This window comes from Giraffa tippelskirchi, chromosome 5 (assembly GCF_054371585.1).
Source record: "Giraffa tippelskirchi isolate mGirTip1 chromosome 5, T2T-mGirTip1v1.2.pri, whole genome shotgun sequence".
Classification (NCBI taxonomy): Eukaryota; Metazoa; Chordata; class Mammalia; order Artiodactyla; family Giraffidae; genus Giraffa; species Giraffa tippelskirchi.
Window position 1 is genome coordinate 182,922,731 of NC_137279.1, and position 24,247 is coordinate 182,946,977.

The 24,247-nt window shown below is 52.1% G+C and overlaps 1 protein-coding gene across 4 annotated transcripts in view; it reads left to right on the top strand.

Moving 5' to 3' along the window:
• Positions 1-24,247, top strand: part of GRIK3 (glutamate ionotropic receptor kainate type subunit 3) — a 246,441-nt gene that overhangs the window by 180,571 nt on the left and 41,623 nt on the right. For 3 of the 4 annotated variants that reach the window (XM_081495260.1, XM_081495262.1, XM_081495261.1), the window contains 4 exons: positions 344-487; positions 6,144-6,251; positions 9,591-9,704; positions 19,308-19,511. In XM_081495260.1, the coding sequence (XP_081351386.1) occupies positions 344-487; positions 6,144-6,251; positions 9,591-9,704; positions 19,308-19,511 (570 nt within the window). Of the gene's footprint in view, positions 1-343; positions 488-6,143; positions 6,252-9,590; positions 9,705-11,116; positions 11,348-19,307; positions 19,512-24,247 lie in introns of those variants that run through there. The other variant, XM_081495264.1, reaches the window with a different exon arrangement.

Consider the following 24,247-nt stretch of genomic DNA (forward strand, 5'->3'; position numbering starts at 1 on the left):
CCGAGAGTGGGGATAATGTCCTGGAACTGGAGGACTTTCAGCTGTGGTGGGCAGGAAGCTGGGGAGGCTGGAAAGGTGAAGGTGTGGGCAGGGCCAGGCAACAGAGAGACACCGGGGGTGGAGGGACTGGCAGAGAAGATCTGAGCTGCAGAGGGAGCGAGTCAGGTGCAGAGACACCCCAAGCCCGGCCTCTCACCAGGAGCCAGGACAGGGTCGCCTCCAGGGCCTTTCGCTCTCCAGACACCGGGCCTTTGGTGGGGGAGATAAAGGGAGACAGAGAAGGGCGGGCTGAGAACTCTCAGGGCCCACGCCACTCTCAGGCAGCCCTGGGTCTCCCCTCCAGACGGACGCAGCCTTGCTGTACGATGCTGTCCACATCGTGTCTGTGTGCTACCAGCGGGCACCCCAGATGACTGTGAACTCCCTGCAGTGCCACCGGCACAAGGCCTGGCGCTTCGGCGGCCGCTTCATGAACTTCATCAAGGAGGTGAGTGACCCCCGCACCCCCCCGCCGCCAGGGCCATCTCCTAGGGGCCACAGAGTAGTCAAAGGCCCAAGTTTGGGAGTCCAGTCCATGTGAACTTGGGCCAGAGCTTGTTTCCTCAAGTGCAAATGGGCTCAGCAGGGACCAGTCTTACAAAGTGACAGGCTGCGTCCTTGGCACATAGGAGGTGCTCAGCGAGTGGTGGGCTTTGTGAGCAGGACACAGCCTGGGTTTTAAACAGCTGAGCGTCTTTGCCTCCAGCTGTGTGACCTCAGGCAAGCTAGAGTACCCGGTTGCCCCTTCTGTAAAGGGGGTATGAAGCATGCCCATCTCATGAGGATGCTGTGGGGACAAAATGAGGCATCATGTGGATGAGGCTTAGTGCTGAGGGCAGAGGCGGCTCAGTAACTAGTAATCAGCCCCACAAACTCCTCTTCACATCATGGGTCCATCAGCCTGCGGTCCCTAGTGGGACCTGGCTCTCCTGGCACCATGGCAACTGTGAAGAAGTCCCATCCAATTCAAAAAATCAGAGAACATGTCCTGCCGCCGAGAGGATGACCATGGAGACGACAGTGCCCAAATTTCCTTTCAGACTCTCCATCACTGTCGTCCTGATGAATGCAGAGTTTATTGTTCCCGTTTTACAGGTGGGGACACCCAGGCCTGGGTTCGTACCCTGGCTCCATGACAACAAGCTGTGTGACTTTGGGGAAGATGATTAACTCTTTGATCCTCAGTCTCCTCAACTGTAAAATAGGTATAGTAAGAGTTCCTGCCTCAAAGCATTGTTGAAAAAACAGTGTGAAAAACTGTAAGAAAAGCACATAGCCCAAGACTGGGCAGAGTCAAGTCCCAGTAATGGTAGATGAGGAAGGCATGTAGGGGTGAGATCCCTGGGGCAGAAGGAGTGACCTGTCCAGGGCAATGTCAAGTGCAGTTAGGAGAAGCCCCCTAGGAGGGCTTTGCATAGACCATGTCTTTGTAGCCATCACAATGAACCAGGAATGAAGCAGACTGCTTTGAGAGTTCATTCAGTTCATTTATTCAAAAATAGCTACGTGTGTGGGTCTTCTGAATGGCCAGCAGCACTGAGCCTGTGCTGGGGATCCAGTGGGGTTAAAACAGCCTGGCAACTGCATGCACAGACCTCACCTCCCAGGGAGACATCAATCAAGGCGATCCATTAGTGAATGTAATCCCATATGCAAAGGAAGGCAGCACAGCAAGGGTAAATAACAAAGAAACCCACCACTCAGCAGACAGGGCTGCTTTCCTAGAGGTCCCAGTTCACCATTACTGCTTGGGACAAGGGCAGTGACACTTGCTGTATTTTAGAATGACACTAAAAGGCATATGGCTTTAGAGTCTGATACACATGCCTTTGGGCTTGTCTCTGCCTCTTCCCAGCTGTTTATACGAACAGCTGGTTTTATACAAACTCCTGGACATTCCCGAGTGTCAGTTTCCTTGCCTGGCAAATCATGTTGTTGTCACTGTGAGGAAACAGTTAAGTCCTTGGCACCAGTTCCCTCACCCTGTAGAAGAGACTCCGGTGTCAGTTGTTTTGGTAAAAGAGGACCATTAGGGTTCCTTCTCATCCAACTCCTCAAAACTATACAGGAAGTCTGATTGTCCAATGCCCTGAGCGAGGCCTGGCTGGCCTGCACAATCATCAGCCTGTTCTCAGGGAGCGTGGAGGCCTCACACCCCGCCCCCTGAGCCTCCTTCCTCTGCAGGCCTCCAACCCAGTAGCCAGAGACTGGCGTGGGTTTCTCAGTGACCGGGGCCACAACTCTAAGACCCTTAGGAGCCAGACATAAGTGACTTTGGAACTTAACTACTTTTTAGCGGTGTGATCTTAGACAAGCTGCTGAACCTCTCTGTGCCACAGGTCCTCCGGCACAATGGAGATAACAGCAGTGTGGTCCGTAGGTGTGAGTCATGATGTGCAAAGTGCTTAGGACAGTGCCTGGCACAGAGCAGATGCTGAGCTGATTGGCTGCTGTTACTGTTTCCATCATCACGACTGTCTTCACAGGGGCTTCTTGCTCCCTGGTGGGTTTCCAGCTACAGAGGATCTCCAGGCCACAGAGCTTCAGAGAACCCCCTGGAGTGCTCAAGGCTCAGTCCTGAAGCCCCAAAGGGAGCAGATGGCTTGCAGAGCAGAAAGGTGCCTCCCATCCCAGGACTGAGGTGCCCTGCTGGAGTATCCAGCCCTCCTGTTTCCTGGCCTCAGCCCAGTGAACAGCCCTCACCACACACTCTCCTTCCCACAGTACTTTCAGAAACATCTTTGTTTCAACTCCATGTGGGGGAAGTGGAGACCGAGGCCCAGAGCAGCTGTGGGGCTCCCCCATGGCCCCACAGCTGGCCACCCCCAAGACCCAGACCCCCTGCCTGAGCCCAGTAACCGGTCTTCCCTCAGACCATTTCCAAGTCTCCCATCTCCCCATCTGACTGCGTGACAGTAAATCATTTTAAAGACTTGGCATTTCCGAGAGGAGCTGGAAAATACCAGGCCGGAGTTCAGAGCTTGTGAAGCATCTTTCATTTAGCGAGTCCTGCGCGGCCGCTGAAAGGGGCGGGAGGGCTGGGAAATGTCACGGGGCGGAGCTCCAGAGGCCCCCTGGCCTGGCCCTGCCCCTGCCTGCCCGCCCACAGACAGGCCGCACACCTGCTGACATTTAAGTCTTCTGGAGCTGACCGGGAGGAAGGCTTCCCTCAAGCGCAGGTTTGAAGACGCCTGCTGTGATTTCCCCAGGGGCCCGGGGAGGTAGCCTGAGGGGGCGGGGCCCAGGCAGAGGAGGCGGGAGGTGGAGGGACTGGGGAGCCTCAGGGGAGTGGAACTTCCCTGTGAGGTCATACACGGTGGCCTTCACCTCCTCTGATGCATTTTTTTTTTTTAATTGAAGTAAAATAGTGTATGGGCTTGCCTGGTAGCTCAGAGGTAAGGAATCCGCCTGCCAATGTAGGAGATGCGGATTCGATCCCTAGGTCGGGAAGATCCCCTGGAGAAGGGAAATGGCAACCCACCCCTTGCCTGGAAAATCCCATGGACAGAGGAGCCTGGCGGGCTATAGTTCATGGGGTCGCAAAGAGTCGGACACGAATGAGCGACTAAACAAGAACAAAACAGTGTATAACATGTAAGTTTCAGGTGTATGACATTATAGCTCCACATCTGTGTACGTTACAAAGTAGTCCCCGCTGAAGGTCTGGTTACCATCTATCACCATACAGTTGACCCTCCACACCTTATGCCTACCCCCAACCCGGTGCCTCACTGTTAACTACCAGTCTGTTCTCTGAATCAGATGCATCTTTAAATCTCCATCCCCAAGTCCAGTCTGCTGTTTCCTGGGCTTCATAAACTCTCCCCACTCAACTTGGACATAGTGACCCCAGCCCTTCAGCTCTGCTCAGTACACAGAGGATCTGCCTGGCACCACCATTACTTGGGACCTGCAGAGCTCAGTCTCTCTTTGAGCCTCAGTGGCCATGACTGTAAAATGGGGGCAATCATGACACCCACCTGATAGGACTGTGATGCGAACCAGATGAGCTCATGCAGGGAAGTTAATCACGGACAAGCCTTCTGTAATAGGGTTTCTACGGAGGCCTGGGCGGTGACCCACGTGATCATCCTCCCCTCTGCCCCCAGCCAAGAGCCAGCCCTAATCCAAGGGAGCCCCACAGGAGGAAGGGACAAAGGAGAAATCAGAGCTGGGGTTTTGTGTTCCAGGCACTGTGCTAAGCCCTTTATACACCTTCGTCACCACCTGTGAAATAGGTCATTGTCCTCTTCCTGAAGCTCAGGGAGGTTGCCTGAGCTCAGGCAAAGCTCACTTTGCCCTTATGCAAAGTCCATGTTCCACCCACTTTTGATTTCTAGCCCCTAGAGCCCTTCAAGGTGCACGCCTCTGCCTGAGCTAGCATAACACATGCCATCTATGCCCTTATACACAAGACTTGACAGTGCCAGACAGCTGCCCAAGTGCTTGGAGATTCCCATGGGTTTTAGCTTCAGTCTACAGATGGGCCTTCAGGGATCCAGGAACCCAAGAACTCGTGTGTTATATTGTATAAGCTTGAGTGCTGGGGAAACCTCAGCCATGGAGAGGCTATGGAGCCTTCTTCAGAATCTGCAGGCATCATGACCCCAGTGGGGTGAGGCACTCACTGAGCCCATCTCCCAGGGCTGCTGCGGAGGCTGCATGGGGTGAGTGGTAGGAAGGTCCTTATAGCGCTAATGCTCTAGGCCCATAGGAGAGGCATTGGCTAGAAGGGTAGATGGCAAACTTTCCGTACAAAGGGCCAGATAGTAAATATTTTCGACTTTGCAGACCAGGGCTTCCCAGGTGGCTCAGTGATAAAGAATCTTCCTGCCAATACAGGAGATGCAGGTTCAAGCCCTGGGTCAGGAAGATACTCTGCAGTAGGAAATGGCAACCCACTCCAGTATTCTTGCCTGGAGAATTCCATAGACAGAGGAGCCTGGCAGGCTACAGTCCATGGTGGTGGCATACATACCATCTAATTGGTGTCACAAAGAGTCAGACACAACTTAGAAGCTAAATAAAAACAACAACAGACTGGACAGTCTCTACTGCAACTATTCAATTCTGAAGCTACAGCACAAAAGCAGCCAAAGACAATAGGTAAATACATGGGTGTGACTTTAACAGGAAATGGATCCATGTGTATCACCAGCCATCGTTTGCCAATCCTGGCTTTAGAAGATGGAAACCTTTCCAGTTTAGACCTGTACCTTCTCTGAACCTCTGCCTGCCCCTCTCTGTTACTGATGCTAAAAGCAAGAAGAAGTAGCGAAAGCTACCATTTATTCAGGGCTCAGGTTGTACCTATGGACATGAATCTGAACCAACTCTGGGAGACAGTGAGGGACAAGGAAGTCTGGCATGCTGCAGTTCATGGGGTTGTGCAGAGTTGGACACAACTTAGCTATTGAACAACAAAAACAACAGGTTGTACCAGGCACCATTCTCAGTTTTTCATGAGACCTACTTCATTCTGCCCTCATGGTGTTTTGGTAAAATGGGTACTGTTATTAGTTCTGTTTTACAGATGAGGAAACTGAGGCAGCGAGGCAGAATGAAATCCACAGGTCACACAGCTAACTGAGGTTGGACCCTGTATTCTGACCCCAGTTTTTAACCAGGACATGGGTGGAGCTGGGGTGAGAGACCTGCCCTGTCACCCCTGGCTCTCTGCGGATTACTCTGAGTGTCTGGTCCTACAGCCAGAGCTGGCTTGGCCCCTTGATTTTCTGCCCCTTGGCAGGTCTCACCTGCCACAGTCTACCCACTTGCCTCCTTGCCCCTCCCTGGGGACCTGACATGGACCGGACTCCCCCTTCTCATGGCTTCGAGGCGGGGGCTCATCTGAGCGCATCTGAGATTGATGTTGTACACGAGAAGGTGCAAGTGTAAAGCTGGCTAAAGAGCATAATAGAATTTATGGAAATCGCTGGCTCGCACCACAGCCCTAGCAATGATGGAGGTGATTATTAATTAATCATGGTCTTGGGGGAACAGTATCAGTGCAAGGAGTAATTAAAATGAAGCATTGTACAGTTGTACCGAATGATGATTTATGAGCCCAAGGAATTGCCGCTCTGCCCTCTCCCCTCCGGCAGGCTCAATGGGAAGGATTAACTGGACGGATTGTTTTCAACAAAACCAGTGGCTTACGGACAGATTTCGATTTGGACATCATCAGCTTGAAGGAAGATGGCCTGGAGAAGGTGTGTGAGCTCAGGAGTGGGAGGGTGGACCAAGGAACAGGGGCTTTTAATCCTCTACGATAGATCCCAGGCAGAGACCCTGAGCAAAGGAGCAAGACCCCATCCAGCTGCCCCCTCGGGGCTCAACATGACCCAGTGTGGCCACTGCCTTGGCCCGTCTTGGCCTTCTCAGCTTGGAGGGGTGCAGAACCCAGTGGCCTGGCCGTGGCAGATACTCAAATGATCACCCTGTCAGCAAGGGCCATCAGAGAGATGCTTAACCTGGGAAAGGCTCATGGGACAGACTGTCTCTAAGTCCTCTGTCATGGGGCAGAGGGACAGACATGTCCTTGAATAGGAGAAACTCTCTAATGACCCACAGATGCCTGCCTGGGAAGTAGTGAGCTCACTGTCCCTGGAGACATTTCAGCAAAATTGAACAAAGGGATTGCTTGTCTGGGAGATTGGAGGTGATTCTTATCCTTGGAGAGATGTTGAAGCACATGGATTCTGAACTCCCCATGCTAAGCTTCTAAGGCCTCTGTGATTCCGGGAATTACAAGGAAAGCAAGCCCACAGGGCTGGCCTCCCATCCGGCTACCATAGAAATGATCATAATAGGGCCAGTTTTGACCCCTGGGAACCATAAGCAATTTGTGACAAAGTCAGGCTGCTGGGCTGAGAAGGGGATTTAACATTAGCCCTGATTCTCAGCATTTCCTCGGACCTCGAGACCAAGGCCTCAGCCACACCCACTGGTCCCTAGGAGCCACCAGGGCACCTCTCCAACCCTGGAAGAGGGGGTGTTTAAAATGCAGAAGTGGAGGGGCCACCCCTGGTGCCTGTGACCCTTCAGGGGCCCTTGATTCCTCTCCTATCTTCCCCTGCCCTCCCTGGTCCAGGTCTCTTCTGTGGATATTTTTTAACACCCCAGCCTGGCTTCCCACTGCCACTCCTGGACCCTCCATCCTTCCTGAGTGCACACACAGATGAAACTACCCAAGGCACAGCTCTACACTGCCCTGGGACTGTGCGTGGCTCCCCAGTGCCGAGGCATTCAGCATCTGCCTCTCACCCCGGCCTTGAAGACTCTCCAAGAGATGCCCCTATTTCCTCTCCAGGTCTAGTCTCCACTGCCCCCCAAACATTCCTCAAAGCCCAGCCACACCCCTCCCTCCTGCACCTCCAGGCCTTTGCCCATGCCATCTCTCCAGTTGTAGGAATGGCCTATCTTTCCTTGGTTTGTTCCCACAGGCACAAACCCAGCTCTGCCTGGGTTGTATTTTGCGGTCAAGATGATACCATTTAGTCCTAAGTTTCCCGTGGACTCATGGGGCCACTGTGCTGGGGCCAGGTGGCCGGGGTAACCTCACCACTCCTCTGCAACTCTTTCAGCCACTTATAGCACCGGTCCCCAAAGGACAAAGTGCTATACCCTCTGTTCCTAAGATGATCCAGCCCTGTTGGTCTAACTCTATTCAAACTGTAGCTTATCAAGCACTCAGCCAGCTCCTATTTAAACTCCTGCAGTGCTGGGGAGCCCGCTTCCCCCTCTGGCAGGACCGCTGTAATAGTTGTCACTCGAGGAGCTGTCTCATTTTTGCTCTCTCAACTGTCCATCTCTGGGGATAGCCTAAAAGTCTAAGGATGGCAATTAGATGGCATGAATGCCACCACCTCCCACTCTCGAGGTATCGATGGTAGGCATCAGTAATTGCCCATCAGAGCACTTTTGCCATCTGAGCCTACCTGCAGCTCCTAACCAGCCCTCCAGCAACTGCAGACAGACCACAGCTAATACTCAAGAAAACCTCTCCACTATACCTAGACACCGGCTGACCTGCAGAGGCCCTACCAGAGGCTCCTGGTCACAGCCTCCCAGATAGTGGACAGAGAGTCTCTGAAAGCTGGGTCCTCCTTGGTCCTAACGGTTCTCCCGTCCCCATGGGAGATGGGGTAGGAGTTCAGTAGCTGCTTGCTGGAGCAAGGGTTCCTGCTGGTCCCCTGGCTGCCAGCCAGCTGTTTGCTGAGAGCTTTCTGACCCAGGCCTGCCACTAGGGCCCCTCATGCTGGGCTGGGCTCTGAGCTTGGCCCCCTTGAGAAAAGAGCCTCTTTGATGCTGTCTGCTTGTTTTCTCTCCTCTGGGCTCTGGAGGGTGGGGTCTGCATAGACAGAGATGCTGCCTGGAGAGGGTGCTGAGCCCCCAAACACAGCCATTCTGCCTCACATCGCTTCTCTCTCATAAGTTCTGTTTACTAAGCCGGGTCATAGCTGATCCAGCCAGCTCCAGCCAGTGGCTTTGGGGGGATTAAGGCAGAATTACCCAAGCATAATTACATGTCTCTCTGCTATCTGCTTTGTGCAGCTCTCTTAATGGGATGTTTACATTCGGCCTCCCTGTTTAATTGATTAGGCTTCCTGAGTGCCGTCCCCCTACCCTGCCCCCAACCAACTGGGCCAAGGACAGGATGGTCAGGCCAAAACCTTCCTTGAGAGGTGCTGAGATAGGCACAGAGAGGGACAGAGTTGGTCCCGAAGGATCCTCAAGAGACCCAGGGCTTGAGAACCATTTGTAAACTTGATCTTCCCTTGCCTCCTTCCAGCCCCAGGCCTGATGTCCACAAAGGCACTATGGGGTCAGAGACTATGCCACCTCAGCCAGAGGATCTGCCAACTTTAGGTGTAAAACTACAAAACAAACTGCCTTCGAATCCAGTGGCATCCACTGCCCTCTGTGAGGGGTTTCCATTCTGTCTGCCACCCCCTGAAATAACCGCGAAGACCAGCATCCTGCCCAGACTGACTTCCTGCACAAGACACATCTCCTTGTCCTTCCACACATGCCTAGGGAACATCTCCCTCGCTCCAGGCCCTGTCCTGGGCTCTGGAGGGCATCTGGCCCCAGAGCTGGCACAGGCTGAGACCCAGTGAGTGAGCAGCTGGTGCCCATCTCTTCCTTAGGAGGCAGGAGGCCCCCCCCAGGCTTGGGATGACTCTGACCCAGGTCAGGACCTGACCCTAACACTAGCTTGACTTCATGGCATCCGCTCCACCCCAGGCTGGCTTCCACTGTGCTCCCTGAGCTGTCCTTTTATTTCTCTTCTCCATCTGCATTTCCCTTCCATCTGGAATGGGTTTGCCAGCAAATGAGAAGGGAGGAGAATTCAGGAGACTCGACATCTTGGGGGCTTCCTCTGGGAAGGAGGAAGGCAGCAGCGTTGTCAGAAAAGTTGGCTCAAAACCCGTCAGCGATGACGATGCTCCTGAAAGGTGGGAACAAGATGAGGTGCTTGCTGATGTGAAGAAAGGATGGAGACACTGTGGACTCAGCCCCTGTACTGCATCTGTCTGTCCATCCAGGTGGGAGTGTGGAGTCCTGCCGAGGGGCTCAATATCACGGAGGTCGCCAAAGGCCGAGGCCCTAATGTCACTGACTCTCTGACAAACAGGTCCCTCATCGTCACCACCGTGCTGGTAAGAGCTGCACCCCTGCAGGAGGCCCCCTGTGAGCTGGGAGATGGGCTGGCCACTGGGGCTAGAGGGACCCCTCCATCACCCCACCCAGCATAGACCAGCTGCCTCTTATGGGGCTGCTGAGAGGCTGGAAGATGAGGGAGGGGAGCTGCAGGAAGGTGGAAACACTGAGGGTCCCTCAGAAAGCCCCCAGAGAGAATTTGAAACATAGCAATACTGCTCACAGTCACAGGTCAGAGACACCAGGAGGTGACTGTGGGCTGTCTCTTCCCAAAGGCAGAGTGGGCTGACCCTCCTGCCTGGACCTGTTTGGTCAGCCCCTGCTCCAGAGGCCTGTGTTTGTATCTCATCCTCACCCCCTCCCTGAGCCCCTGATGCCTGTGTGGGAACTATGATGGGTGGAAGGAAGGAGGGGTGACCTGCTCTCTGCACCAGGACCTGAGTCTAGTTCTTCCACCCCAGTTCCCAGGAAAAAGGCCCTTCCCAGCAGTCCCCCACCCCAGACTGGCAGGTGCTATGGTCATACCCGGGGAGCCCAGCGGGTGCGGGGAGCCCTCACATGTGCCACCCCCACAGTGTCCTGACCCAAATGCTCCTGGCCATGGCCATGACCATTCTCCCTGTCCTCCTCCCTCCACTGCCCAGGACTGAATAGCATGTCCTTCTTCTGACCATTTAAACCCAAGGAATTGCTCTTGGGGTCTCCCAAGCTCCACGCATCTTAGAGCTCAGGGTGAGCTGGACGCCCAGGCAGTTGGCCTCCTTTGGCCACCACTGTGCCCACGCCATGTGCACCAGCCCCTCCTGGAAGGCCTCCAGGGTGTCCAGAGGTTCAGGACCCACACTCTCAGAGGCGCAGCACTGCTCTTGGGACCCAAGCTGGACCAGGGGGCACCCCGGTCACAGCCCAGTGGATTCTGACCAAAGACCCTTTGAGGACAGTCTGGCCCCGGTCAGCTTCTCCTTGTAATGAAGCAAATATGTTTGTCAGGACCACGTGCTGAGGATATTCTCAACCAAAAAAAAGGGAGCTTATGGGGTCGCACAGAGTCGGACACGACTGAAGCGACTTAGCAGCAGCAGCAGCAGCGGCAACCTGGTTTGGAGCACTTAGATAAAGTAGGGCTGTCACAGGATGGAACCTGGGAGCAGGGCAGGGAACCCCACTCTGGGCCTTCCATGGCACTCAAACAAGGCTTGGCCCGCCTGCCTCCCACCAGTGGCAGCTCAGCCAGGTCCTATGTCCTCCCCCTAGTGCTGGGTATACGCTTGATGACTGGGACTTGGACACCATGGAGGAAGAAGGGATGTCATAGTTAAATTTCATTCTCCCAAGAATCCAGTGAGCAGCGGACTCCAGGAGCACTGTCAGCATCTGAGGAGCAATTCTAACCTATGGATCTCATTCTCAGTCTCCAGGCTTATGACTATTAAGAGGATCCACGTTAAAGGTGATGGAGACCTAAGAGTTCTGAACATGTTGCTGATGGGGCCAGAAGGAGAAGGCTGGGGAGACACCTCCCCACCCCCACCTTTTGGGAGTGAGACCCCCACTGGTATCTTCCCCAAAACCATACATCCTGCCTGCCTTTATTGATTGACTTTTTGTTAACTAAATAAAATACAAATATCAAACTATAAAACCAGTAAGTCAAAAGATCTCATCAGGAACAGGGGAAAAAGTATAAAAAATAAATTAAAGACTAAAAATAAAATAAGCTATAAAGATGTACTGGACAGCACAGGGAATATAGCCAATATTTTATAATAACTATAAATCGGATATAACCTTTAAAAATTGTGAATCATCATATTGTACACTTATAAGTTATATAATAAATAAAAAAGAATAAAACAAAAAAGATTAAAAATAAAAAGACATAAAAGGAGCAAAAGGGATAGAAGGAAGAGTGATGAGCAATTAAAGGAATATTGATGTGGATAAAAATAGAAAGGATAAAAGGAGAGTTGAAGGAGGACAAAATAAAGGTTAAAAGGAAGGTAATAAAGAGAGAAATGAAAATAAGGGATGAGATTAAAAGGAAAGCTACCCAGAGAGAGGAAAAATTAAAATAAATAATTAACAGCTCCAGCTAGAGAAGGTGAAAAATGTAAAACCGAAATGTCAGAAAGCAAAAGGATTAAAGTGTGACAAAGCTAAAATATAAAAGGGTAAAAATAAAATAGTAAAAAGGTGGTAAAAGATTAAAAGCAGAGCTGCATAAAATGTGAGATATAAATAAAACACTTTTCAGAAGACAAGATTAAAAAAAGGTAAAACTGGTATACTTGGAAAGATTAGGAGAGATGATTAAATGAACAGAGATGATTCAACCGCAAAACAATACTCTCACGTAACAGGAGAGCTAAAGATAATACAGCAGAAGGATGCAAAATACACACCCTTCAAAGGCCACAGGTTAAATTTTATTAAAGTGGCAAGAGCCTGATTTAAAGGGCGTAAGACCCTTCCTCAGAGCTGCAGGGCATTTATGTACACCCGCAGGGGCAGAATCCCACTGACTTCCTGTGCTCTTCTCACAGCTTTTTAGCCAATACTAGAAGCTTCCCTGATAGATCAGTTGGTAAAGAATCTGCCTGCAGTGCAGGAGATTCCGGTTCAATTCCTGGGTTGGGAAGAGCCCCTGGAGAAGGGATAAGGCTACTCACTCCAGTATTCTGGCCTGGACTGGAATTCCATGGACTGTGTAGTCCATGGGGTCGCAAAGAGTTGGACACGGCTAAGTGAATTTCACTTTCACTTTCAGAAGATTCTTTCAGGGCTTCCCAGGTGGCACTAGTGGTAAAGAACCCGCCTGCCAATACAGGAGACATGAGACACGGGTTCGACCCCTGGGTTGGGAAGATTCCCTGGAGAGGGGCATGGCAACCTATTCCAGCATTCTTGCCTAGAAAATTTCATGGACAGAGGAGCCTGGTGGACTACAGTCCATAGGGTTGCAAAGAGTCAGACATGACTGAAGCAACTTAGCACGCGGAAGCTTCTTGCAGAGGTCCCCACCTGCTGCACTCTGTTGCTCCCTGAGGGTCCCACCCGCAGCATCCTGCTGGCTCCCAGCACCCTCCAGAGAAGGAGAGAAGCCCCCTTGGCTGGCAGCCTGGACACAGCTCCATCTGTCCCCCTGCCCCTCATCTGGGCAAACATGAGCCCAGGAGCTCTTGGGGACATGCAAGAATGACCAAAACACAGCAGCCAGACTGTGGTGCTTAACAGACTCGGACCTTTGCATTTGAGTGCTGGCTGTACTGTTCACTAAGCTGTATGATCCTGGGAAACTGCTTAGTTGATCTGTGCCTCTCTTTCCTCATCTGCAAAAGAGAGGTGATAATAATTGTATCTACTTCATGGAGTTGAAAGAATGAATGATTAAATAGAATAAATGGCACAGGGGACTTCCCTGGCAGTCCAGTGGTTAAGACTTCACCTTCCAGTGTAGGAGATGTGGGTTCGTTCCCTGATCGGGGAGCTAATATCCACATGCCTCGTGGCCAAAAAACCAAAACATAAAACAGAAACAATATTATAACAAAATTCAATGAAGACTTTAAAAAATGGCCCACATCAAAAAAAAAAAAAATCTTAAAAAAAATAAATGGTACAGAGTGGATGCTAAGTAATGGTTGCTATTGGTATTATTGATTACAGATCCGGTCCCCAGTAAGCTCAGGTTTAATACAGTAAGCACGGTGAGTGTTCTAGAGAAAACCTCTGCTTCCATCCACAAACAAGGCCCTGAACTTCACTGAAGATTGGCCTCTGACCATGGTCACAGAGGTTAACTCTGTCTAGCACAGGATGCATCATACACATTGAGCTTGGGTTTGAATGCCTTTCAGGCCTGGTGGGCATTCCCTGGCTCACTGCAGACCTCACCACTCCCTCTTGCTTACTCTTGGCTGCTTCATATACAGGTGATTCCTGACTGATCCCTGAAAGCACTAGGGTGTGAGCCACTCTTTTGGCTCTAATCTCCTGCTGATACATAAAACTCCACATCCCAACCACCACCTCATCCCCTGCCCAGGCGGAGGTCTGAGCTCCTAGCACTGACATTGTGATAATACCCTCCCCTGAACTCCTTTACCTTGACCCTTGACATGGCTGCTGACCCACTTGAAGCAGAGGTCCCACCATCTTAACCACATTACGCAGTGTCAGATATTCACATGGCCTGGGAGTGAGCCATGATCCAGCTGTTTCCAGCCCACTGCCCAGAGATCATGGGGAATTGGGTCTGCTTCTTCCCTGAGAGAAGAACAGTCTTTCCTGGAGGCAGAATGGGGACAGAGGATATGACACACAGCCTTTACACTGGTCTCCAAGAAACTCTCTGTGTCCAGCTGAAAATGTCCTGGAGTCCCCTGAAAGTCTCAGCATGGTCTGCATGTCCCAGAGCCCAGGGTGGGGTGGGTGGGGGTGTGATGCTGTCAGCTTGGGCTTTGGGAAACAACAACACCAGTTGTGTGGAGTGGCCCAGCCTGGCCCAGTCCTGCTGCTCTGGGAAAAACCCCAACCCCAAGCTTGGCAGGCTCAAAGCAGGGCCAGCAGCTCCCACGGAGAGCACTGGCCCCTGCCTCTCTAGAAGTGTGTTGTCAGGGCAACGGTGCTTTGAGTGACAGGCAGGTACCAAGCCTGAGTAAAGGAATATCCACCAGCTTTGCCCCAGAAAACGGGGCTGGACCTGCACCCGGGCTGAGGGGGTCTCTCCTCCTCTTCTGGTCCCTAAAATCTGGATGTGGCAAAGAACACAGGGAGATGGTAGGGGCTGCCCCCAAGCTCCATCTTTTCTCTCCCATCCTGAATCCCTGGGTTAGGTGCTAAGGGCTCATTACCCTGGAAACATAGATGGACAGAGCCTGGGCCCCGCCCTCTCTGGCTCATCAGAGCTGCAGGCTCTTCCCCTTTCTTGGGGCTGAAGCAGCAGCAGCAAGAGGCTGGAAGCCTGCCCTCCCCTTGACAGACCCCAGCTCCTGCTCAGGTTTCCCTCTTTCATGAGCTCATGAAAAATTCATCTGCCCAAACCTCAGCTCACACACCGAGAAAACACACTCAGCTCTCTCCTGGGGGCCCTGCTTTGGAAGTTTCGGGGTTCTTGGGGCCACTAAAGTGAGCAGCTGTGTTGGCATGCGTGTGGATACCTGTGCAGGTGTGGGGTTGGCTATACACAAGGGTGTCTGGATACAAACCGATGCGTGTGTTTGTGCTGTGTGTGCATTGTGACCCATTTAGACTCAACTTCCAGGCAGGCCAGAGCTGTGCACCTGGTACAGGAAAGGGGAAGCTATGGAGACCAGAATATGCGCTGGGAGGACCATTCTGGGCCGGGCCGGTCCAGGGACCTTTCTGGGCCCCACCTGTTGGGAGGACCAGACTCCTAATGCTCTGCCCTGGTTCTCACTGACAGAAGTCAAGGCCTGAGGGCCAGGGTCCTTGACCTCTGTCTCTAAGCAGAGAAGAACATCCGAGGCGTGGTGTCTTCATGCCCATGGCATTGTGTGTATACAGAGCGCATGCGCATGCTGATTGTGTGTTGAGATGACCTAAGCCAGGAGGACTTGGGAACGCAGCTCTTAGGTAGCTAACCCTTGGCTCCCGCCCCCCAAGACCCCCTCTTCCAACTCCACAGGTCCCGTCACTGGGAGAATCTTAGCACCAGGCCTGGCTCTCGTGATGGTGAAGCTCAACTAAGAAACTAAGAGCCCTAGCGATGAAAAGTCAGAAAAGGTTATTTTTCAGGACCCTTGTTTCCTGTGACTTGTTGCAGAGAAATATTACCCCTGTTCTTACGGCTGTTCTCCCAGAGCAATAGGAGAGCGTGAAGTTATGAAATTGAGGGCACCTTCACTGAGCAATCGATTAGCAGCCGAGAGAGCTTGTGAATTGGCTGTCTGGACATTTCCAGTAATAAATTGTGAAATAGTCCATGAATAAGTAGTTGGCGGAGTTCAGAATTACCCCCTAGGAAATGTTGCAGGTCTAGAGACATTACTAAGGCGAGCACCATTTTAATGCTCTGGGCTTTGGCTGTTAAATATGTATGCCATCCGCAAAGCACTTCCCGAAATTAATGGCATTTTACAGCTGCTCCGAAGGCAGCGTATTTATATGGAGATGTATAGATTCTGGGGCTTGGTGGCTTCACAAATGAAGTGCTAATTTTAGAGGATAGGGCCAGGGAGGGGCTGGGAGATAGGGTCAGGAAGTGAGCCATCTCAGAGACCTTTCCTGAAATAGTTTTCTGCTGCTAGCTATGATTTTTAACCTTTGGTGCCTTTGAGCATGGTCCCTAGGCTGGAAAGGTTGCTGCAGTAACAGGCCACGCAGTGCACAGAAAGACAATTATGATATTCATAATAATAATAATATTGCAGTTTATATTTGCTGCGCACTAAGTGCTTTTCACAGATTGACTCATGTAATCCTCACAACAATTCTGTAACGTAGGTTCTATTATTATTCCCATTTTACAGAAGGAGGTCGATTTCACTTAGGAATCTATGTGTGGTTGGTGATTCTCCTGGCAAAGAAGTTACCGTCTCTTTAATTCGCTCCTGAGCTAACATCAGGGCCACCTAGTGCAGTGGTGTAGGTTGTTCACTGCACAAGAGCATCTGCCCTAAAGTTGAGACAGGATTGAAATCTCTACCCTGGCCCTCTTCCCAGGTCCCATGCTGGGGTTCCAGGCAGCAGGGTCCACACTAGCCTGAGTCCCCTTCTCTCCAGGCAGTCCCAGCCCCTTCCCCGTACCTCCTAGACTCTTTCTCCAACCTTCTGAGCTGCCTACTTGGTTGGAGGTGGGGATGGGAGGCACTGAGACTTAGCATGGAGTCTAGTCAAAGGACCCAGATTTCCACTCAATTAGACTGCAAAGTGGTTTTCTCAGAACCCCTTAGGGGTACAGACACACTCTCTTGCCCTTTCTCTGCAGCATCCCAAAGGACTGTTGAAACTCTAGAGTGAATCAGTCATGCGGTGGGACAGGATTTTGAGAGCTAGTGTTGCTGGGGAAACAGGGCCAAAGAATGAGCCCAGCTTCCACAGCAGGAGCCTGGCAAGAGGCTGCCAGTGGGTTTCTGCACCTGAGGACCCCTGATGAAGGCCCTTCAGGCTCAGCCAGCTCCAGAGTCCACAGTGGCAAAGGAATGGCCCCATTCTCTCATCACCACTTGAGAGAATGATGTGCTTAGTCGCTCAGTCGTGTCCAACTCTTTTGTAACTCCACGGACTGTAGACCACCAGGCTCCGCTGTCCATGGGGATTCTCCAGGCAAGAATACTGGAGTGGGTTGCCATACCCTACTCCAGGGGATCTTCCCACCCCAGGGATCGAACTCAAGTCTCCCACACTGCAGGCGGATTCTTTACCATCTGAGCCACCAGGGAGGTACCTCCAAATGAGGTATCTACTCTTCTTGTGGGTCCGTGGACATGAGCGTCCCAGAACACGTCTGTTCTGTCAGCTAACGATTGTCACCCATCAGCTGAAGCCTTGAGGCATTTGGACACATGAGGGTGCAGAGGTGGCTGAGGGGAAGGTTAAGGTCCAGAAAGGCCAAGGAGGAAGGACTGGACCTGGACTCCATCTGACTATAGTTCAACACTTGTGTGACCTTGGGCAACTTACTGACCTTCTCCGAGCCTCAGTTTCCTTATCTATCAAAACAAGCTTCAATCAAACAGCTTATGGAAAAGTTTGTCAATACCTGATGCATAGTAGGAACTCATTAAATAATTAGTTTGCTGAGTTCAGCCCATCCGTTGCAGTTCCTCACTCTGTGTATCTCACACTAGACAAGGTCAACAGCTTTTTTCCCCCATTTTCCTGTCTCTGTTCCCAGTTATTGGGCTTCCTTGGTAGCTCAGCTGGTAAAGAATCCACCTGCAATGCAGGAGACCCTGGTTTGATTCCTGGGTTGGAAAGTTCCCCTGGAGAAGGGATTGGCTACCTACTTCAGTATTCTTGGGCTTCCCTAGTGGCTCAGATAGTAAAGAATCCGCCTGCAATGCAGGAAACCTGGGTTCGATTCCTGGGTTGGGAAGATCCCCAGAGGAGGGCATGGCAACCCACTCTTGCCTGGAGAATCCCCATGGGCAGTGCAGCCTGGCAGGCTATAGTCCATGGGTTCGCAGAGTCAGACACAACTGAGCGACTAAGCACAGCACGTTCCTAGTTATTCCTTACAGGGTTGTCAGTGTTTATTTCTAAAAGAGAAATCAGACAGAGGTGGGCGCTTTGAGAGCCCATTACCGGCGTCCCATCACCTGGAAGGGAGGGAGCCTGACATGGGACAGCTGCCAGGTGTACTGTAGAACACAAGCCACCTTCTGAGGACCCCCTGCCCACTAGGGAGAGGCCCATGTGACTCAGGGCCTCTGGCACAGTGAGGTGGTTAAGAGCTCCCACTCTGGGGTCACACCAACCTGAGTCCTGATCCTCTCTCTATGGCAGCTGAGTGACCTCTCACAAGTCACCTTGTCCTCATCAGTTTACTCTCTGCATCTATAGGATGGGGTTACTAGTATCTGTCCCAGAAGATTGAAATTAAGACTAACAAGGCTATACCAGCTACTTTCACTGAACCCCGCTGCTCTGCTGGGCTCTGCACTGGGCCTTCCACAGGCACTACTTCATCTGCTGACTTCCTGGTGCCTGGCCCGTCCACATGTAAATGCAAAGTGTCATAGTTATCAGGAATCACTGGCAGATCCTAATGCTGGGGACTAGATCCTTGGAAAGAGAGAAAGGTATCAGGGAGCGGGTAGGTCTGGTCTTTTTATGCAGGAGTTGGGGGAGATGGGACAGGCTTCCCCTGGTGGCTCAGATGGTAAAGAATCTGCCTGCGATGCAGGAGACCTGGGTTCGATCCCTGGGTGGGGAAGATCCCCTGGAGAAGGGAATGGCAACCCACTCCAGTATTCTTGCCTGGAGAATCCATCCCATGGACAGAGGAGCCTGGCGGGCTACAGTCCATGGGGTCGCAATGAGTCAGTCGGACATGACTGAGCAACTAACACTTTCACTTACTTTCTTGGGGGAGCAGTCAGGGAAGAAACTTGATGAAGGCCTCCTGGAGCAGTGCGCTCACACTTGAGCAGACGGCAGAATCCTCTGGAGGGCTTCTCAAAGCACACATTTCCAGGCCCCACCTAAGGGTTTCTGGTTCATTATTTCTGGATGGGGCCTGAGAATGTTCAATTCTGACAAGTTCCCAGGTGATGCTGCTGGTCTGGGGACCACACTTTGAGAACCATCAGCCTGTGTTGATGGTGCAACAGAAAGGACGTGAGATTCAGAATCATAGTCTTCAGTTCAAATTCCAGTTCCACTAGTTTCTAGCTCTGTGAACACTGGGACAATCAAATCCATAAGGACCTACTAAGTTCTGCATGCACATCAGATGGCCATCTGTGAGGCACTAACTTGGCTTTCCCTCTCCTGACTTAGCGGGCCATTCTTCTGAGCCACCCCCAAAGATGGCTTAGAACACCCTTGCAGAGGCCTGGGCCCAGGCTCTCTGACCCCAGCCAGCCCTGCCCCACCCACTCAGCCTCCATCAGCCCCTGTCCCATCTGTCCCCACAGGAGGAGCCCTTTGTCATGTTCCGGAAGTCCGACAGGACCCTGTTTGGGAATGACCGGTTTGAGGGCTACTGCATCGACCTGCTCAAGGAACTGGCCCACATCCTGGGCTTCTCCTACGAGATCCGGCTGGTGGAGGATGGGAAATATGGGGCACAGGACGACAAGGGCCAGTGGAACGGCATGATCAAGGAGCTCATCGACCACGTAAGTGGGATGGGAGCACTTCAGACAAGACCGCCCGGGAGGCTTGGCCAAGTCCTCTATGCACCTCAGGATGGGGCGTCCTGGCAGACCGCGGCCCTGGGGCAGGGGAGATGGAGACAAAGGAGCCATTGGTATAGGCTCACCCAGCACATTCTAAACATTACCTGCCCTCCAGCTCAGGGCCTTCGCTTTCCATAAACATTTTTCTATCCAGGGCCTGCTAATGAATACAAGGACATGATCTGTACCCCTTATATTTCTTCTCTCGTTTATCCATACAACAACTCAATGAGATGGGTACTGTTATTACCACCCATTTAACAGATGAGGAGGCTAAGGCAGAGAAAGATGAAGGCTCCCAGCTAGTAAGAAGTGGAGCTGGGACTGAGAGAGTCTTTTGGAGGCTCTCTGCTTCTGAAAGCCCTGGGCTCCGATGTCTGCAAAGAGCCATATGACCGCAGGACCCAGGTTCATGCAGTCAGTCTTTGCAACCTGAAGAGCATCTGCCAAAAGGATTATTGTCACTTTGCCTCTCCAAGTGCAGACAGGCAGCCTCAGGACCTTCTTCAGTTAGCCCTCCTGCCCCTGTCAGAGGGGAATCAGGAAGAGAAGGAGGCTGAAGCTCTGAGCAAGGAGGCTCAAGCAGAGTCTCAGCAGTGGAGTCATTTCCTCAGCCCTAGAAAATCAGTCCCCCATTAGGCGGGAGAGGCTAATGGTCAAAAGCGTGAACCTGGTCTGGACTTGATTCCTACTCTCCCACTTACTAGCTGTGTGCTTCTGGACAAGTTTCTTAATCTCTCTGTTCCTCAGTTTCCTCATCGTAAAATGGGTATGATAATAATGCCCCCCTTCCCCCATAGGCTGTGGTGAGGGCTAAGTTCACATGTGCACACTACACAGTCAGCACCTTGTCAGTCCTTGCTTGTATTATTTTCGTCATTATGGCTACTCCTTTGAGGTGGGGGGAGGGGCTTCAGGAAGTCTCTTTTTCTCCCTAAGCTCATTTCCTACCTCAACAGCGAGAATAATGATGCCTACCCTGCCTTCTTCCCCGCTTGTTGTCGGAGGTGACAACTGGTGGGGAAGCAGCTCCTAGACTGTGGAATTCAGTCTAACGGGGAGGGAGGGGTGTTGTCACCATTATTAGTAATAACTGTAATTATTATGGAAATTAGTCAGCAGGCCCCAGAGACATCTCCATTTATCGGCTCCCCCCCCATCCGAGCTTTATGAGTGGGGCTCTGCAGCGTGGGGCTCTGGGTGAGATCTGAGCATGTCATTTACTGAGGTGAGCTGGGCTGGGTAGAGGGGTGGATCCCATGGACAGTGGAGGCCACGTGTAGAAGGGAATAAGGCTAGTGACGCTCTTGCCATCCACAGCATCCCCAGCAGCCCAAGAGCTCTGCAGAGCCATTTGCAAGGGGGAAGACCAGAAAACCCAGCAGCTTCCGAGGCTGACCCTCAGCTGGAGAAAAGAAGGGTGGTCTTGTTCATGGCCTGCATGCAGCCCAGTATCCATCAAGACCATGGGCCCTGACGGCACATGCAGGGGACCTTGTTAAACCCAATTTCCTACAATTGATGAGCCTATTAATCCTAGCTTGGTGCCATTTTTAATAACATCATAACCATTTATTAGGGTCGTCAGATAATTAGTCTTCTCACTAGCTCATAGAAAGCGTGGCAAAGGCTTGGCAATATTATTACTTCCTTATTAGGGATCTGAACGCAGATGTAAAAATGATGAATGCCCACCTTTGCAAGAATCTGCCCCCTGAGGGCCATTTGGAGGCCCCTGGGGTGGAGCCTCTGACCAGCAGGACTTAAGAAGTCCTTCACTGATACTCTCTGCTCATCTCTGTCCATGCCACGGGCTGTCCAAGGAGACAAGATGATGGGGGAAGGTGGGGGATCTAAAGGGTGTGTCCCCCTCCTGCTCGCATCCTCACTTTCCCCCAAGTTGTCTCTAACTATGGGAGCAAAAAAGATGATTGGACAGAGCAGTGATTTCTCCATCCGTCTCCTCATCTCTGTCCCAGATCATCACTATTCCCATCTCTACTGCCTGCTCTCTCTCATTCCCGTCCCCCACCCCCTTTGGAAGTCTCCTACTGGGGTCTGTGCCTTAAATTACTCCCATGTGTTTTAATATGTTTAGAATCCAAGAGAGATGGGTTCAAATTCAGGGTCCAGCACATTTTAGCTGACAGTAGGAAAGCTATTCAACCTCTCTGGCCTCTATTTCCACATCTAGGCAGTGGGAATAATAAAATAAGTCTTCTGCCCAGGGTTCATGGGAATATTTAATGAACTACAGTACAAGAATGCTTAGCCAAGTGCCCGGCACTCAGTAATTGCTCAATACACAGGACTGTCTTACTCCTCACCATTTCCTCCTGTCTAAAGTATCTACATGTCCTGTCTAAAGTATGTATGTGGGTGGCCATGATGATAGTGAGAGAGTCCGCCCCTCAGCCATGGTCACCCTGGTGGGCCACAGTGACCCGGGATCTGGATCTTGCCCCCTCTGAATCTAAAAAGGAGACGCAGGGAACTGATTCACATTGATCAGAGTCACAGGGAATTGAGGCACACATGAGACATCACCCGCTTACTGCCCTGAGACCTTTCCCAACACCTGCCATCCAGAGCTTCTATCTGGCACCAGGTGCCTGGGATCTTGCTGGGGAGTCTGGAGACAGAGCTCTAAGTATGGAAAGCCTGGAACCAAGAGGAGAGGCTGCTGCTGGAGAAGGGGACAAGAAATGAGCCTTGAAGGACCTTGGGTGCTAACATGAGGAATTTTGTTTTAATCCCAAGAGCTCCAAGGCACAGCTGAAAGATGGAGAGCAAGGGGGTGACATCAAATTGGGACGTGTGCTGCCAGGCTAAACTGGAGCCAGTCTGGAGGCCATCCTTGGAACTTGGGTGGAGGGGAGCATGGTGGCCCCCCAAGGATTGTGGTCAGAAAGGAGAGAAGTTGATGGCACGAGACATGAAGGTAGAATCGATGAGGTTGGCAGTTGACTGGATGAAGGAGGAGAAGGGCAGGGAGGAATCAAGGACATGGTATGAAATTCTAGCTTGGATGGCTGGGGAGGGAGTGGCATCATCCCCAGAGACAGAGCCTCCTGGGAAAGCAGAGGATCCAGGAGAGGTTCTGACATCATGTTGGGATTGGGGTTCCTAGAGGCTGGGGTTCCAGCCACAAGGGTTCCTTGTGGCTGGACACTCAGAGGAGGGATTGATGGGGAGAAAAGAGAGGAAGACTGGAGGCAGGACCCTGAATGGTGTGAGAATGGGATGAAAAGGAGGCCTCCACAAGATGCCCGCTCCTGCAAGGCCAGAGAGGAGGGAGAAGCAAGGGAGAGGGGGCGCTGGAACCAAAGGAGGAAAGAGGCTACTGGGAAGGTGTGGACACAGGGTGTGAAGCAGCAGGTGGGGAGGAGGAGGCAGGTGAGGACGGACCTGCACCCGTGGGTTAGCATGAGTGCCATCTCCTAGGGGTACCGGTCAGCCCCAGCATGGGTTCTGTGAGCACCCCAGCCTGGCCTCCTGCAACCTTTGTTCTCAGAGGCCAAGAAGTCCTGTCCTGGCTGCTCTGCCAGGCTCAGCAAATGGGCAGGAGAGGGAGCAGGAGCCTGGCCTCAAGGGGATGCCTGAATGCCCTCCAGCCACAGGAAGCTGTTCATTCTTTTATCTTGAAATTGTTACATCTCACTATAGCATATAAGGCAGTTTCCCTGGTTCATGGAAGGGGCTGGACCAAAATGGGTTTGGACCAAAATGGATAGAAGTGATCCTGGGTAACCCTGATGTCATTCCTTCCCCTAGGAGAGAATTAGCACTGCCCAGATGTGATTCCCCATAACACGGAGAGCAGAGCAAGGGAGTGGCACAGCTCCACGGACCCAGGTCCCAGCCTAACTCTTCTTCTGGACAGACAGTGCCTTTGGACTATACTGGCACTGCCCACACTGGCGTGGGGCTGGGCTCGCAGAGCAGGCACTGATGGGTGAGGGGTGTGTGAATGAGCACGTGGACTGGCACACTATCCCCAGAGACAAGGCTGTGGGGTCATCACTACTGAGCTTCCCATCCAAAGTGTGCGAGCGGAGGGTCTAGTGTCAAGGTCGTGACCCCATCGTGCACTGTGTCCCCGGCCTCCAAAGCAGGAACCAAATCTTAGTTCTGGCCAGCATGCATTGGTGTTAGGAGGAGCCCCAGACTCCTGTTTGGGTGGCCAGGAAAGTCTATGCAAAGCCACCTCCTTCAGTGCACTTTGAAGCAAGGTATGCTGGGAGCTCGCCTGGGGCAGGTAAGAATCCTGAATGAGACAGAGCAGGTGAGGGCAAGGAAGCAGATGGATGAAAAGGTAGCCTCTTGTCAGGGCATCCAGGTTGCCCAGAGCAATGACTGAGCCCCTCTGGGGAAGCTCAGGATCTACCTGGGGATGACCAGATAAGCAGGTGAGGGAAGCAGGAAGGACTTGGGCTCCGTGGAGATGCACCCCAGGGCTGTCAGCTGGACTCAGCAAGCAGAGACCAACCTGGGAAACATGTGGAAAGAGCCTGACAGGAGGTCGGGGTCCAGACAACCAGACATGAGAGAGGACAGGGAGCAAGGCAGCAACAGAGCTGCAGGGGCGAGGGGGGTGTTGAAGAGAAACTGAGGTCAGAGGGAGCAAGAGGAGCAAGCCAACCCTCCTGCTGAGGATTGTTCCTTCATTCTTTCTG